This window comes from Lytechinus pictus, chromosome 4 (genome assembly GCF_037042905.1).
Source record: "Lytechinus pictus isolate F3 Inbred chromosome 4, Lp3.0, whole genome shotgun sequence".
NCBI classification, from domain to species: Eukaryota; Metazoa; Echinodermata; class Echinoidea; order Temnopleuroida; family Toxopneustidae; genus Lytechinus; species Lytechinus pictus.
Genome location: NC_087248.1, coordinates 23,474,339 through 23,489,556, shown reverse-complemented (window position 1 = coordinate 23,489,556; position 15,218 = coordinate 23,474,339). Strand labels below are relative to the sequence as shown.

The 15,218-nt window shown below is 37.5% G+C and overlaps 1 protein-coding gene across 1 annotated transcript in view; it reads left to right on the top strand.

Moving 5' to 3' along the window:
- LOC129258797 (dystrophin-like) overlaps window positions 1-15,218 on the top strand; it is an 87,786-nt gene that overhangs the window by 61,102 nt on the left and 11,466 nt on the right. Inside the window, exons 27-30 of the mRNA XM_064097994.1 lie at window positions 527-700; window positions 2,330-2,500; window positions 10,505-10,669; window positions 11,888-12,070. Of these exons, the coding sequence (XP_063954064.1) occupies window positions 527-700; window positions 2,330-2,500; window positions 10,505-10,669; window positions 11,888-12,070 (693 nt within the window). The remainder of the gene's footprint in view (window positions 1-526; window positions 701-2,329; window positions 2,501-10,504; window positions 10,670-11,887; window positions 12,071-15,218) is intronic.

The window sequence follows — 15,218 nt, the reverse complement described above, 5'->3', positions numbered from 1 at the left end:
CTCTATAAATCCAGCTCTTCCTCCTCCTCTTCTTGTTCTTGTTCTTGTTGTTCTTCTTCTCCTTCTCCTTCTCCTCCTCCTCCTTCTTCTTCTCCTTCTTCTCCACCCCTTCCTCCTCCTCCTCTTCTTCCTCCTCCTCCTTCTCCGTTCAATTTAATTTCATTATACTATCCCACTGTAATGCTCAATGTCCTTAGGCAAGTCATTTATCTACATTTGCCTCTCTCCATCCGGGTACCCATTCACTACCCTGTTGGAAGTTCTTTCTCCTCCTGATGCAGAAAGAGGCAAAGTTACAGGCACAGAGTTGTATTAAATGGGTACCCAACTAGTAGGAAGGATGTCTGTGCATGCCTGAGCATGGAACATTTTGAAACATTGTATAAGGCATTGAATACTAAGTGGTGGAAATTATTATTATAAGTAGGGTAAGGATTCATTACTTAAAAGGTGTAAAATGGATATTTCACACAGTAATATTCTGTTGATGGCAAAGATTTTCTTGACGTCTCTTCTCCTTCTGCAGAAAAACCTGGACGACGTCCACAGCAAGTTCCGTAGGTTCCAGAAGCCGGCCGACTTTGAGCCCAAGATGGCCCACGTCAAGGAGATCTTGGACTCAGTCATGGAGGGTATTGGAGTCCTGGAACTGCGCAATGGGGAACCAGAGGTGATCCAGACCCAGCTTGATGCTTGTATGGTGAGTCCTGGGTTCAAATCTTTTGGTAGTAATACATAGGTGTAATTATAAAGAGGACTTGTCGGACATTTTATACAAGTACTTTTTTCTGAAAGTTTACCATAGTAACATTGTTTCCCAATCAATCAAGTTAAGCATTTTTAAATCATGCTTTCGATGGTAGGTACAATAATTACAAAGTTTAATACCACAAGTGTTGGTTTTTATGAAACGAGGTCCTGGAACATGGCTCAACAGCCAATCAAAATCAAGGTTTACAGTAATGGCAAAGTAATGGTATAGTCTTCCTGAAATGGGGCCCGGCTGAACATTTATTGCTTTATGTCTCATACTGCCTTAGTTTATCATTTTTCTCTATCTCCTTTCTTATTTTACCCCCTTTCTCACTTATGATTATTTCTCTACTTTTCCTCTCATTCTATGCCCCACAATTTCTGGTATGGTGGTATAATAATAATAATAATAATACATAGGATTTATATAGCGTCTTTTCCATTTTGATTAAATGCTCAAGGCGCTTTAGGAGAGCGAAACATAAAAGTAAAGAGAACTAAGAGAAAAACCTAGTACCTGCTGGTGAACAAATGAAATTTTAGGTTGCCCTTAAAAGATGTTGCAGAGTTTGAGTTCTTCAGCTCCTGTGGTAGTGAATTCCACAGGGCTGGTCCGGCATGAGCAAAGGCTCGATCGCCTCAGGATTTTTTAGATAGTGGGATTTGCAAGAGACTAGATTGGGATGATCGCAGTGTGCGTGCAGGTTGATAGTGGTGTATAAGAGACTTGTTGTAATCGGGTGCGGATAATGGTATTTATTCAATCAAGAATATTGGAAAAACAGTCCGAAGTCTGAAATATCCAGTGTACATGTAAACATAGGCAGAGTGCGATATTCATAATGATACATCGTAAGCAGAATATTACGTCCAATCGATTATCATATTACACATAAAAGATATACATGTACATGTACCAGGAAAAAATGTATCTTTGGCTCTTGCAATGTAATCAGATCTTTTTGGGTCCAATCTCCTTGATTGCTGATTTCTTAAAGCAGAAACGAACCAATAACGCCCTCTTGAGTCCTCAACTACTCATCCTGGGCACATTTCCTGACCCATAATGCTAGTGTAGTCTAGTAATATAGACCCACTTGAATGATATAACATGTTAATTAACTACTCAATACACTTATACCGCAATAATTATGTAACCAAGTAGCAAAACAACTACTTTTTCTCTCAAATCATTTTTGTTTCTCTATACAAATACAATTATAGGTCAATTCATTCTCTGTAGTATTAGTAGATATCTGAAAACCTATATTTTAAGACTATAACAGTCAATGAGAGACCACACACAGTTCACTCCGCCTTTAAATATTTTAAAGAAACCTGTAGACTTTACAAACTCTGCTATCTATGCAGGTTCCTTCTTATTTCACACTCATTTATTGTCATTGTTAATAATCCGCTGTCATTATTTGCTTTATTGACTTAATTGACCTCACTGTATTCTATACTATTACATTCAAATGCTTTGTTTTGTATTGTTAGTATTTTGTTATTTTATTTTGTGAAATACATGTATGAGAATGAAATTCAAATCAAGTATTTTTGGGGCTATTCACAGGGTTTCTACAAGACGATGAGCGAGGTGAAACCGGAGGTGGAGTACGTGATCAAAACAGGACGAGCCTTGGTGGAGAGGGAGCGGGGAGAAGCTCAGCTACAGCTCACAGAACGACTGAACAAACTTAAGAAACAGTACAACGACCTGGGGGCAAAGGTCACGGATGGAAAGGTCAGTTAAATCAGATTTTATTTGCTAAACCAATATGTCTTTCAGTGCTTTGATAAAAATGAGGACTTTTATTGTTAGATTTTTTAAATCGATGATGATAAGGAGACCATTTAAAAATAAATTCCAGTGATAACGATTCTAAAATGAGTTATTGGTACATGTAAATACAAATAACTCATACTGGCGTTTGCCAAAGGATTGTGGGAGATGTTGTCTTTATGCTGAGAAATTTCCAATATAAGCATTGAATGCCATCGAATTTCCAGGTCTTTTTTTCAAGCAATAATAATACACTGTCCCACATGTGCTTATCTCTGTTGGAGATCTTCAGAGTGATTGTTTTTCAGCTTTGATTTCACGGTTTCACAAAGTTCAGTTTATGCAACTGTACCATGGCTAGATCTAAGATGATATAGTGCAATTTGTTTATTTTTTATTAATTAATTTCATTTATTGGGTTTAAAACATACATGTAGATACATGATACAGAAGTCCAAGGACCGAACTGAACATGTTTACAAAAATTACAACATAATTGTATGATGGGGTGTCCAAACTTCGCGGACTTTTCAAAAATATTCATCAGGCTTAAATTTGTTCACAAAATATTCATAATATATACAAAACCAATTTTTAAAATAGTTACCACATTGACGGCAAGATTGTAAACTATAAAATCATGGACGGAAATGTAAAGTAGGTCAAGGGGTTTCGCCGGTATCGCGATCTCAAAATTCTATTGCGATCGGCGAATGCGCGCTGTGCTGGAAAACTGTTCTGAAAAAGTGTGACCTAACTTCGCGGACCAAAGTTTTTGTGGAGATTTAAACAAAAACTCAAGCTCAAAAAGTGAAATATTTATATCAGATTGACGGCAAAATGCTATTGAATCGGTTAGTACCACATTTAACTCACATTTTTGATGATTTCTGCTTGCAAAATGGTGATAACGTGATGCTTGTTGAGAATATCAGATTTCTTCAAAACGGGCGCTAACGGTGACAAATTTGCCGATCTTTTGCCAATATTTTCATGAATACTTAACTCATCCTAAAGAAACTTACACCAAAGGGTAATTTTAGGTCGCTTTTCACGTTGATGATGTCAGATTTTAAGGATACTGGTTAGTTTTTTAGATAATGACTATGCGCGAAGTATGGACACGCGCGAAGTTTGGACTCACTGCCATACATGTAGATGAAAATTAATAGTAACAACCAACGAACGTAGAGGGCAGCAACACACGACAGTGTTGCTTTTAGGAAGGTCCACTCGATACGCGCATACAAATGAAGTGCGCGCACAATTTGGTAGGCATGCCAACGTAACCATGAACCGACGCGATACATTCAGAGATTAATAACAAAATAGAGGTAAAATAACAGATTATGACAAGACTAAATCCCAATAATAGAAACAGAAAAATATAAAAACAATTGACAAAAAATGTACCACATTTCAAAATTAAAAATATTACCAGATTATTGTCTTTTTTTTTTTAATTCTTCAGTAAACAGGATTGATTATGCCATCAAATAAACCAATCTGCTAATTTCACCCCGATTTAGTCAAGCTCATTTTGTGACCGCTATTAAGCTCCGCCCCTCACTCAGCGCACTTTTTTAGTAAATTGTAGAGTTGATTTTTTTTTATTTCCTCATTTTCAACATTTTTACTTGATAGACTTTTACAGCAAATATCACGCATAAAAATATTCAATATTTATTTCTGTATTTTTCCTAAAATATTACGTGGTGGTGAAAACAATTTCATGACTTTCGCATATCAACATGATAACAAATATACGTGAGGTTGAACATTCTTCATCTATGTTTCGCTGCACCACATTAATGCGCCTACACAATCCAGCAACAGTGCCATCGCTTGAGTGCAAGCGCCATGGCTGACCGCGCCAGCGCCCCGGCCGGCCGGTCGATGCGGAGGTAGGATACGGTTGGCTGGTATCTGTGCATGCTAATTGCACAAATTAGGATGAAATTATGGAATGAAAAAAGTAGCTGTGACATATACCTTCGTCTCTTGATAGTTCACAAGTCAAGGCCCGTCAAAACATACCGTATATGGCTCGATACTGGACCAGATAATTTTGGTCTGTTAATTAGGTCTATAACTTTAGACTAGGTTTTACCTGGGCTTGAGCTTGACTGGTGGCCGTATTCGAGCTCTGCCTGATGAGTGATGTCTTGCAAAAAAGTTGGGTCAGATTCGTGGATATCGATTAATTCTTTTATACTTTCAGACTCCGATCTACACTGTAAGGGAAAATTCGGATCCTAACCTTGATCATTTATCGTTGCAACTGGCAGTTAGTGCCACATCAATGACAGATTATAAAGTCCATATCGTTCAAGTCCATATCTGGCTAAGTCGAGTAGCGTCTAGATATCCTGCCAGTCCTGCTAGTGCGGCCAGCATTGCATTTGCGCAGTACGCGCACCGATGTGTTCCGGAAGATTCGGCGCGGCTATGCCAGAAGATCAAGGTATTGGCTCTCGTGTTGGCTGGTGTAGCTTTGTAGGGGCAGCGAAATTAAGCAGAAAAGAGGTAATTCAATGTCATCAGACTATGTATTTTATTGATGTGCAAACTACAAGAATCATGATTACGTTTTGTCTTACTTTTTTCAAAAAATAAATGAACAGTTATTAAAGAATATTTACATTATTTCGTGGAGTTTTCAGTATCCATAAAAAATAGTAAAATTGAACAAACGAAAAAAATCAACTCTACAATCTACCAAAAAAGTGCGCTGAGTGAGGGGCGGGGCTTAAGTGGTCACAAAATCTGAGCGGAGTGGACCTTCCTAAAAGCAACACTGGTCGTGTGTTGCTGCCCTCTACGTTCGTTGGTAACAACCAAAACAGACTACTGAACATCAAACAAAGAAAATATAAATGTATTCAACCAGAACACTACCTTGGTTTAACTCTTTAAGAGCCATTGGCAGCTATTTGTGCCCTTAGGCCTCTAATGCCATTGGCACGTATACGTGCCCAAGTAACTTTTTTTGGTTTAACCAATTTTACAGCCAGAAAATCAACACCATGTTCTGTGTTTTTTATGTTGTTATACTGGCAAGGAATTCACAATTCATTTTATCATATAAAAAATAGTGGTTTACATAGACATTTTTTGAGTAAAATTGTATTTTTGCATCATTATTTTGAAGAGTTGATTTCGGATATTGCCGCGATCTGAATCAAGATTTCCCCTATAGACACCTGTGATATAACGGTTGTGTGTAGCAATACACGTACTTCTATGGGCAGAGCAAAGGCAAATGTGCGAGGGCATTCAGCTCGGAATTGACCAATGACAGAGCGGTACGATGTTCCGCACCCAACACTACTCGCCCATTCGCTATTGTCACATGAATATTCATGAGCTATCGATCGGGTCTTTTGCAGGCCGGTATGGTAGTATTCTTGTGTCAAGTCTTTTTTCTGCCTGCAAATGTGCACGATTTGTGGAATATTTTTTTTTGTTGGGGAGGGGGGGGGGGGTGGCGGGGGAAAGGTCTTATACTTTGTTTTGAGCATTCTCAAAAAATTGTTCTCGCTATGAATATATGAGTAAAGAAGGCTGTCATTTCCACCTCTCGTCTGCGCACTACAATCATCATACAGACCGACCTGTTAGTTGCTGCATTGACTTCACTATCAAGGAGATTTTAAAACGACTTTAGAGAGTAGAAATGAAAATGATGACGATAACGGGTTTAATATTAAATTTCTTAAGGCCTGGTCACACCGCCCGAGCGTTGCTGGAGCGGTCGTGGAGCGGTAGGGAGAGAGGGTCGAATTTCGCTCACAAAATTGGTGAATCGAAAAAAAAAAAATTGAAAATGGAGAACAGTAGCGAGCGGTGAGGATTTTTTTCTCTCCGCTCCAACAACGCTTGGGCGGTGTGACCAGGCCTTTATTGTACATCATGTTATCTGAATAAATTATTCTTTTTTTACTACGGATAGTGCTACGAGCCGGGGAGACCTTTGGTGGATGCCGGATTTTTATGTAGGGGGGGGGGGCTAATTGTTTTCTTTTTACCTGGGTCACCCACAAAAAAGGAAAATGTAAAAAGAAATAAATATCGGAACCTTTGAAAGTATTGAATAGTCAAATCAAAAGACGAGCGTGAGTCCCGATTTCTAAGAACATCCTGTGCTTGATTACTCTCCTAGATAATAGGTCAGGAGGGAGCGCGGATTAGAGATTCCTCGTGAAAGAGAGTCTGGGCATCTATTGTTCATGACTTGGTGGCATGAACAAAAGAATGTAGTCGCGGAGAATGTTAACAGGTGGCTATATTGGTCAGACCAGTAATACAGAACAAATAGGCTTATTTTCTTTTTTGAAAATTTGTATTGATTTTTTGTTTGTAACTGATCTGCATTTCCTCTTCTTTGATTCACGAAAAGTAAACGTTTTTTTTTCTTGCTGTTTTGTACTTTGCCAAGAACGCCCATATCATTTTGTGGGATTTTATACCCCAAACTTGTTAGTAGTGAATCTGTCCGATCCCTCTTTGTCTATATTTTGATATATCATATTTAAATTTATATTTTGTCTCCTGACTGGCAATAACTTTGTTTGTTACAGTACGAATAAAAAAAACACAGGGTCTTATTTTGAAGACTACACGAATGAAAGTTTACCGTTGGCCACACTTTGAAGATGCAGGGTTCTGATATATTACTGTGTGTGTTCGCGTGGGGATCAAAGCTGTTCTGTGATTGGTCACTTGATCGAAGACAATGCCCTTTTTTGGAAAAGAACGCTTTCAATCGTGTGTGTATTCTTCAGAGGAAGCAACTTAAATAGCCAAAATAGTATTTCATTCAAAAGAGCATTATTTTTGTTATTTCTGTTCGTTCAATTTCATCAATATCTATGTCATTTCAAAGGGTACACATTGAACTTTTATTTTATCTTCTTAATTTCTTGGTATCTCTACAATTCATCAGGTTACTTGCTCGTTGAAATGTTCATGAAATTATAATTTCTAGGTTTTACTTATTAAAAAAAAAACAATGTAAAATATTACATTTTTTCTCATTTTTTAAAAACGCGAATCAGAAAGATAATAACACAATCATAAAGTCCATGAACCATGCATGATTTCATGTGTAGAAGGTTTCATTATACAATGTACGGGTAAAGAGTTATGACCGCTTTAAAATCAGTCTCTGCTTACGATTCGGTCAATTTAGGATTCCCTCGAATACCCCTGGCAGTCAAGGGGTATTCGTACTGGCACAGTAAGAGTTAACAGAGATTTTCATGAAGTCAGTGATTGCTGCAGCTATAGGTGCTAAGCTGTATGGCAGTGAGTCCAAACTTCGCGCGTGTCCATACTTCGCGGACGGTCATCTAAAAAACTAGCCAATATCCTTAAAATCTGACATCATCAACGTGAAAAGCGACCTAAAATTACCCTTTAGTAAAAATTTCTTTAGGATGAGTTCAGTATTCATGAAAATATTGGCAAAAGATCAGCAAATTTGCCACCGCTAGCGCCCGTTTTGAAGAAATCAACAAGCATCACGATATCACCATTTTGCAAGCAGAAATCATCAAAAATGTGAGTTAAATGTGGTACTAACCAATTCCATAGCATTTTGCCATCAATCTGATATAAATATTTCACTTTTTGAGCTTGAGTTTTTGTTTGAATCTCCACAAAAACTTTGGTGCGCGAAGTTAAGTCACATTTTTTCTGAACGGTTTTCCAGCACAGCCCGCATTCACCGATCGGAATAGAATTTTGAGATCGCGATTCCGGCGAAACCCCTTGACCTACTTTACATTTTCGTCCATGATTTTATAGTTTACGATCTTGCAGTCAATGTGGTAACTATTTCTTGAATTGGTTTTGTATAAATTATGAATATTTTGTGAACAAAATTAAGCCTGATGAATATTTTTGAAAAGTGCACGAAGTTTGGACACCCCATCATACATGTAATAAATCAGCTAATAAATCAAGTGGATGAAATGCTTTTTAGAGCCAAATTACTCTTCTTGTGTGTTCATTGGTGGTTACTTTCATTTTCCGCGATAGTTTCTTTTTTTTTCAAATGAGACCTACATGTACCACCCCAAAACCACCAATAAGTCGCCAGGTAAGTAAGGTTCTCTGTCACTAGCCAAAATAGTAATTTAGTCTCTAAAATCCAAAAATTAAAAAAATAGCTTACCTGAAAGAGCAATTCTTCTTCTTCAAACTGTGAAAATTTGAAGTCATGAAGTTGAATAAAAGAAAAGATGCAAGAGTTTCTTGGACACTACTTTTTCAGACTGCTTGGAAGTTTCACTGAGAGTACGCAGTATGCACATCTCATGCTTGAGTGAACCCCTTCAAACCTTGTTTTCTCCTTATTTTTTAAGCTCTTGCTGAATTTCCTCTGCATTCAAATCAAGTACTTTTAATGGTTATTGTTGGCTTATTTTAACATATATATCATTTTAAAGCTTAGGAAATGAATTTTTAAGCTCAATATTCATTTTGGTTGACTTATTGTTGGTTTTGGGGTGGCAGGTCACAAATGGTTTTATATGATAATGCAACAGTATACATATAATGGACATAACAACATAAATAAAAATTTGGTGGAGTCACAGTAGGGCCTATGGTGCGCCATCTATAGGTTGCGGTGGACAGGCCAGTTTCTAACTTCGAGGTCAACATCCCACGTAGGCTTTGAAGTGTGACTATGATAATAATAATAATAATAATAGGCATTGATATTGCGCCATCTATCTAGAAATAATCTATTCCAGGGCGCATTGTTATTATTATCACCCCAGCTTTAGCTCAAGCAGCCTTCCACCGCTTGGTGCATGTCAAGGAATTAATCCTCATGAATCAAGGTCGATCGCTACAATACCATCATATATCTAGATATGATAAATTGCAATAAACTTATCTTTGTGAAATCATGAAATTTTAGCTGAAAACCGATAATTCTGATGATCACTAACACAGGAAAGCATATGTGGGACAGTTTATTAATATTGCTCAGAAAAATACCTGACATTTGATGGAATTCCGTGCTTATTTTGCTCATTTCTCAGTAATTACACATTTTCTTCCAGAGCCACTCGGCCCTTATTTTTTATTCATACATACAAACACTTGGGTGGTAATTTTATTGTATTCTTTTCCAGCTCATTTTGAGATCATTGCTAAAACTGGTATTTATCTTTAAAGTTAAATGATTTGTCATGTGATAGATTTCAGCCAATCATGTGAAGAGAATCCATATCACCATTTTGTGATAAATTAGAATTCTGTATTGGTGTCAAATGAATCAACAAGCTTTCATATGACAGACAAATACATGAAGGGCTTTATTGCACTCAACTAACACCTCATATATCTTTAGACTTGCAATCCGTTCGCACTTTAGCAGTTCATGATTAATTAATTCGATGAATCCTTGTGTATCTCATGATTGGTATCTTTATGTTCAGATATGAAAAGAAAATCAAGTGCATACTCAAACTCCCTTTGAATAAGTAATAAATTCTATGTACAGATTAAATGAGTGAAGCTTTTTGGCATACATGTATTTGGCTAATGCTAATGCTTTCGACTTACCATTGAAGAAAAAAAAAGTTACAAATTATTGAATTTCAGATGTATTTTTTTTTTTTACAAGCATCAATTATATATCAAATGTATTTGAGGTTTTATGCAATATTTCTGAAGTTTTGTTCTGTTTTTTTTTGTTTGTTTTGTTTTTATTGTGAAAGGGAGATCATGACAAGGGGAGGCCAGAAATTCTTGACATTTCTTCTTCCTTTTTTTTTTGGGGGGGGGTTACAAGGTTCTAGTTGCCAATTTGAAAGACAGTGTTTGATTTTATATTAATTTTTTTTATGAAAGCAAATGTGGGGATAGTGCACCTAACATATTTCCAAGGTATCTTCACTCTATGTGTGTGTGTTGTGCGTATTTCCTTCACCCCTTCACCGATCGTAGAGCAAACTAGATAGAGCACTCAAAATCTCACGAAAGCTGAAGAAAGAACTGACGGTACACCGCGAGTGGCTGAAGGAGTCCGGTGTGGCCATCGACAAGCGCTCGGCCGACGATAGACCGGGTTGTGCACCGCAAAGCCTTAACGAGGAGCAAGAGTGGTGTAAGGTGTGTGTTTTAACAAAAAACTCTCTTTTTATCTCTCTGTCTCTTTATCTTTTATTGTCTCTTTCTTTCCGTCTCTGTCTCCCTGTATTTCTGTCTCTCTTTTGTTATCTTTTTTTTGGTCCTCTTTCTCTCTCTTTTATGATGCCTTCACCCACATTAGGTGGTGCTGGAGGAATTGTTATCTCAATCTTTCTTTCTTTCACTCTCTCTCTCCTTTATTTTTTTTTTCCTCAGTCTTTTCTCTTCTCTCCATCTTTCATTCTTTTTGCCTTCTCTTTCTTTCTCTCTTTTTCTTTCTTTCTTTCTTTCTTTCTTTCTTTCTTTCTTTCTTTCTTTCTTTCTTTCTTTCTTTCTTTCTTTCTTTCTTTCTTTCTTTCTTTCTTTCTTTCTTTCTTTCTTTCTTTCTTTCTTTCTTTCTTTCTTTCCTTCTTTCCTTCTTTCCTTCTTTCCTTCTTTCCTTCTTTCCTTCTTTCCTTCTTTCCTTCTTTCCTTCTTTCCTTCTTTCCTTCTTTCCTTCTTTCCTTCTTTCCTTCTTTCCTTCTTTCCTTCCTTCTTTCTTTCTTTCTTTTTATTTCTTATTTCTATTTCTCTCTCTCTTTCTTTCTTTACCTGTACGTTCATTTTATTTCTTTTATTTATTCATCATTCCTTCTCTTTTATTCTCTCTTTTTTCTTACTCTCTCTGTTGCTTTCATTTCCTCTTTCTTCCTAAATCGTATTACTTGACTACATGTACATGTGTACATCATTTATATTTTAAAACTTTGAATTGATGTGCAATATCTCTATCTTGTGAACATACCTTTAAACTTTTGTTAAAAAGTTTAAAGTTCTAATTAATATACTGAAATGACCTTTTCACAATACTGTAAGACTTATGTTACCGTACAAAACAGATTGCACAGCTTTGTATTCTTATTATAACTTACATGAAACTAACTTTTTTGTTGTTTAATTTCCACCAAAAGGACTTGCACTAAGCACTAGTTGGTACTTAACAAACACTGTTTCTGTGTATCACACTATATTACCTCTCTCACATCAGTATTTTCTATTTCTTTTTTTTTTCAATGGTAACTCTTGATGGATTTATAAACAATGTAGACCCAATATAGAAATGTTGTCACAAACATCATGAGAAATGTCAATCTTATCTTGGCAATTGTAATTCTCATCATTCCTTGCATTTATTCTTGCCCACTTATAAAATAACTACAGCTGATGGGTCAGGACATCGATAAACACAAGAGGGCGCTGAGTGACGCCCTGGTGCTGTCTGAGCAGCTTTCTAAGCTGTCCCCAGAGGGCGGGCTTGATTCGATGAAAGTCGATGCCGAAGCGTTGCAGCTTCAAGCAGGGGAGTTGGAGGGAAAGCTAGCAAAGAGGAAAGCTCTTATACAGGTAAGAGTTCTAATCACAATTTGCTTTTTGATGATGATGATGGTGGTGATTATGATGATGATGGTGGTGGTGGTGGTGGTGATAATGATGGTAAAGGTGATGGTGGTGGTGGTGATTGTTCTCGTAGCAGTGATGATGAAAATTATGGTGATGAAGATGATGCTGATGATGTTGAAGATGATGATGAATATGATGATGATGTTGAAGATGATGATGATGATGCTGATGATGTTGAAGATGATGATGATGATGTTGAAGATGATGATGATGATGTTGAAGATGATGATGATGGTGTTAAAGATGATGATTTTGATGATGGTGTTGATGATGGTGATGTTGATGTTGAAGATGATAATGACGATGATAATTTTGATGAAGGTGGTGATGATGATGGTGATGGCGAAGATGATGATGGTAATGGTGGTGGTATTGGTGATGATGATGAACATTATGGTGACGAAGATGATGATGACGATGAGGGTGATGATTTTGATGGTGGTGGTGGTGATGAGGAGGAGGAGAAGAAGATGAAGGGTGAGGAATAGAGGTAGGAGTAGTAAATTCAGAGTGGCAATGCAGGTGAGTGTGATAGTGCTGGTGATGATGGTAGTGATGGCGATGATTATGGTGATGCAACGATGATGATGGTGATGATGGTGATGATGATGATGATGATGATGATGATGATGATGATGAGGTGATGATGATGATGATAGTGATGATGATGGTGATGATGATGATGTAATGATGATGATGATGATGATGATAGTGATGATGATGGTGATGATGGTAATAGTGACAATAAACAAATGTAATTAATGCGTTCATAGTTAAGATGAAAAATGACCCGATGATTGTGATAACGATGATAACGATGAAGATCATCATCACGACACGGCAACAGTCATTTTTGTCTCACCTGCATAGCAGAGTGAGACTATAGGCGCCGCTTTTCCGACGGCGGCGGCGACGGCGACGGCGGCGGCGGCGGCGGCGGCGTCAACACCAAATCTTAACCTGAGGTTAAGTTTTTGAAATGACAGCATAACTTAGAAAGTATATGGACCTAGTTCATGAAACTTGGCCATAAGGTTAATCAAGTATTACTGAACATCCTGCCTGAGTTTCATGTCACATGACCAAGGTCAAAGGTCATTTAGGGTCAATGAACTTAGACCATGTTGGGGGAGTCAACATCAAAATCTTAACCTAAGGTTAAGTTTTTGAAATGTCATCATAACTTAGAAAATATATGGACCTAGTTCATGAAACTTATACATAAGGTTAATCAAGTATCACTGAACATCGTGCATGAGTTTCACATCACATGACCAAGGTCAAAGGTCATTTAGGGTCAATGAACTTTGGCCGAATTGGGGGTATCTGTTGAATTACCATCATAACTTTGAAAGTTTATGGATCTGATTCATGAAACTTGGACATAATAGTAATCAAGTATTACTGAACATCCTGTGCAAGTTTCAGGTCACATGATCAAGGTCAAAGGTCATTTAGGGTCAATGAACTTTGGCCAAATTGGGGTATTTGTTGAATTACAGCCATAAATTTGAAAGTGTGTTGGTCTAGTTCATAAAACTTGGACATAATAGTAATCAAGTATCACTGAACATCCTGTGCGAGTTTCAGGTCACATGATCAAGGTCAAAGGTCATGTAAGGTCAAAGAACTTTGGCCACGTTGGGGGTATTTGTTGCATTGCCATCATATCTCTATAAGTGTATTGGTCTAGTTCATAAAACGTGGAAATAAGAGTAACCAAGTATCACTGAACATCTTGTGTGAGTTATAGTAGTTTTCAAAATCAGCACTGCTGCTATATTGAATCGCGTGATGCAGGTGAGACGGCCAGAGGCATTCCACTTGTTTAAGAAATGATGCTGGTTCTGTTCGATGTGGGTCAATTTTGTGACAATTACAAATCCACAATTTTACCACCAGCCAATCAAATTGAATAATTTCAGTAGCTTCGAACTGTTATTGCAAATTTGTTACAATATGATTTATGAAACATGCCCTTGATGACGGAGGCAGATACTGAATAAACGATGCATGCATGAATTCATCAAACATGGAATGATTTGCAAGAACTATCAGTTAGATTCCCCCTTACAGCTGACAGAATCAAGTCTTACTCATTATGACAGAGGACAGATCCACACGATCTACCAAGGGGGGGGGGGGCAAAAACAGCTTTCTGATAAGCAAAAGCAAAAGATGTCAACAGTTACCAACATCAAAGACACTTTCCCCGTCCAAAAGTTTTCCGACATGAAAATGTTTCTTGTAAGGGGAAGGTTGGGGTGGGGGGGGGGGCACGTACCCCCCCCCCCCACCGCCCTCCATCTACACCTCATTATAACCATCTGATGACAGTTTGAAACCAAGATGTGTCCTCCTTGGCTTGATAATGCATCCTCCAGACTAAACAGTCGCCATTATAATGCCATTTATATCCCCATCACCATGACAAGTTGCACCTAATATCCTCTGTTTGTCATCATCTCGAGACCATTCAGTCATAAAATAGATGCATTTGATGCAGGCCCGAAATGTATTTGATGAAAGCAATGGGTTTCGATGGTGAAGTCATGCATGTATGATGTCGTCGAAGGCATATTATTAAAGAAAAGTCCGACAGGATAGTATAATGTTAGGAACAGACTGGCGGACCTGGATGATCTCGTTAAGAGGCACAAACAATTATGACTTAATGACAAGCACAAAGAATAAAGTGTAAGGTTACCATCATTTCTGGAAGCACTGTCCCTTCCCCCCCCCAAAAAAAAGTCATCAAAATTGTGATAGGGGGAGTATTCTATCCCCCCCCCTTCCCCTTAAAGAACGCTTGTGCGAACTGATATTTGGTATGTTTATCATCGCGTTACAATTAGCCTGTTCATCGCAGCGCAGCACAAATGCAGCAACAAACGAATATGCGATTATCTTTCCCTGTTTTATTTCTAACATATTTGCGCGATTTGAGGTGATAAACACAATATGGGTTGTGAGATATCGATATGTTACCTAGAACCCACTTCTCCCTTTATATAAAAAGTAATTTAATAAAAAAGTGAAATCTTACCTTATTTTTCAGCATTCCTAGAAATTTTCCTTGAATTCCATTTTT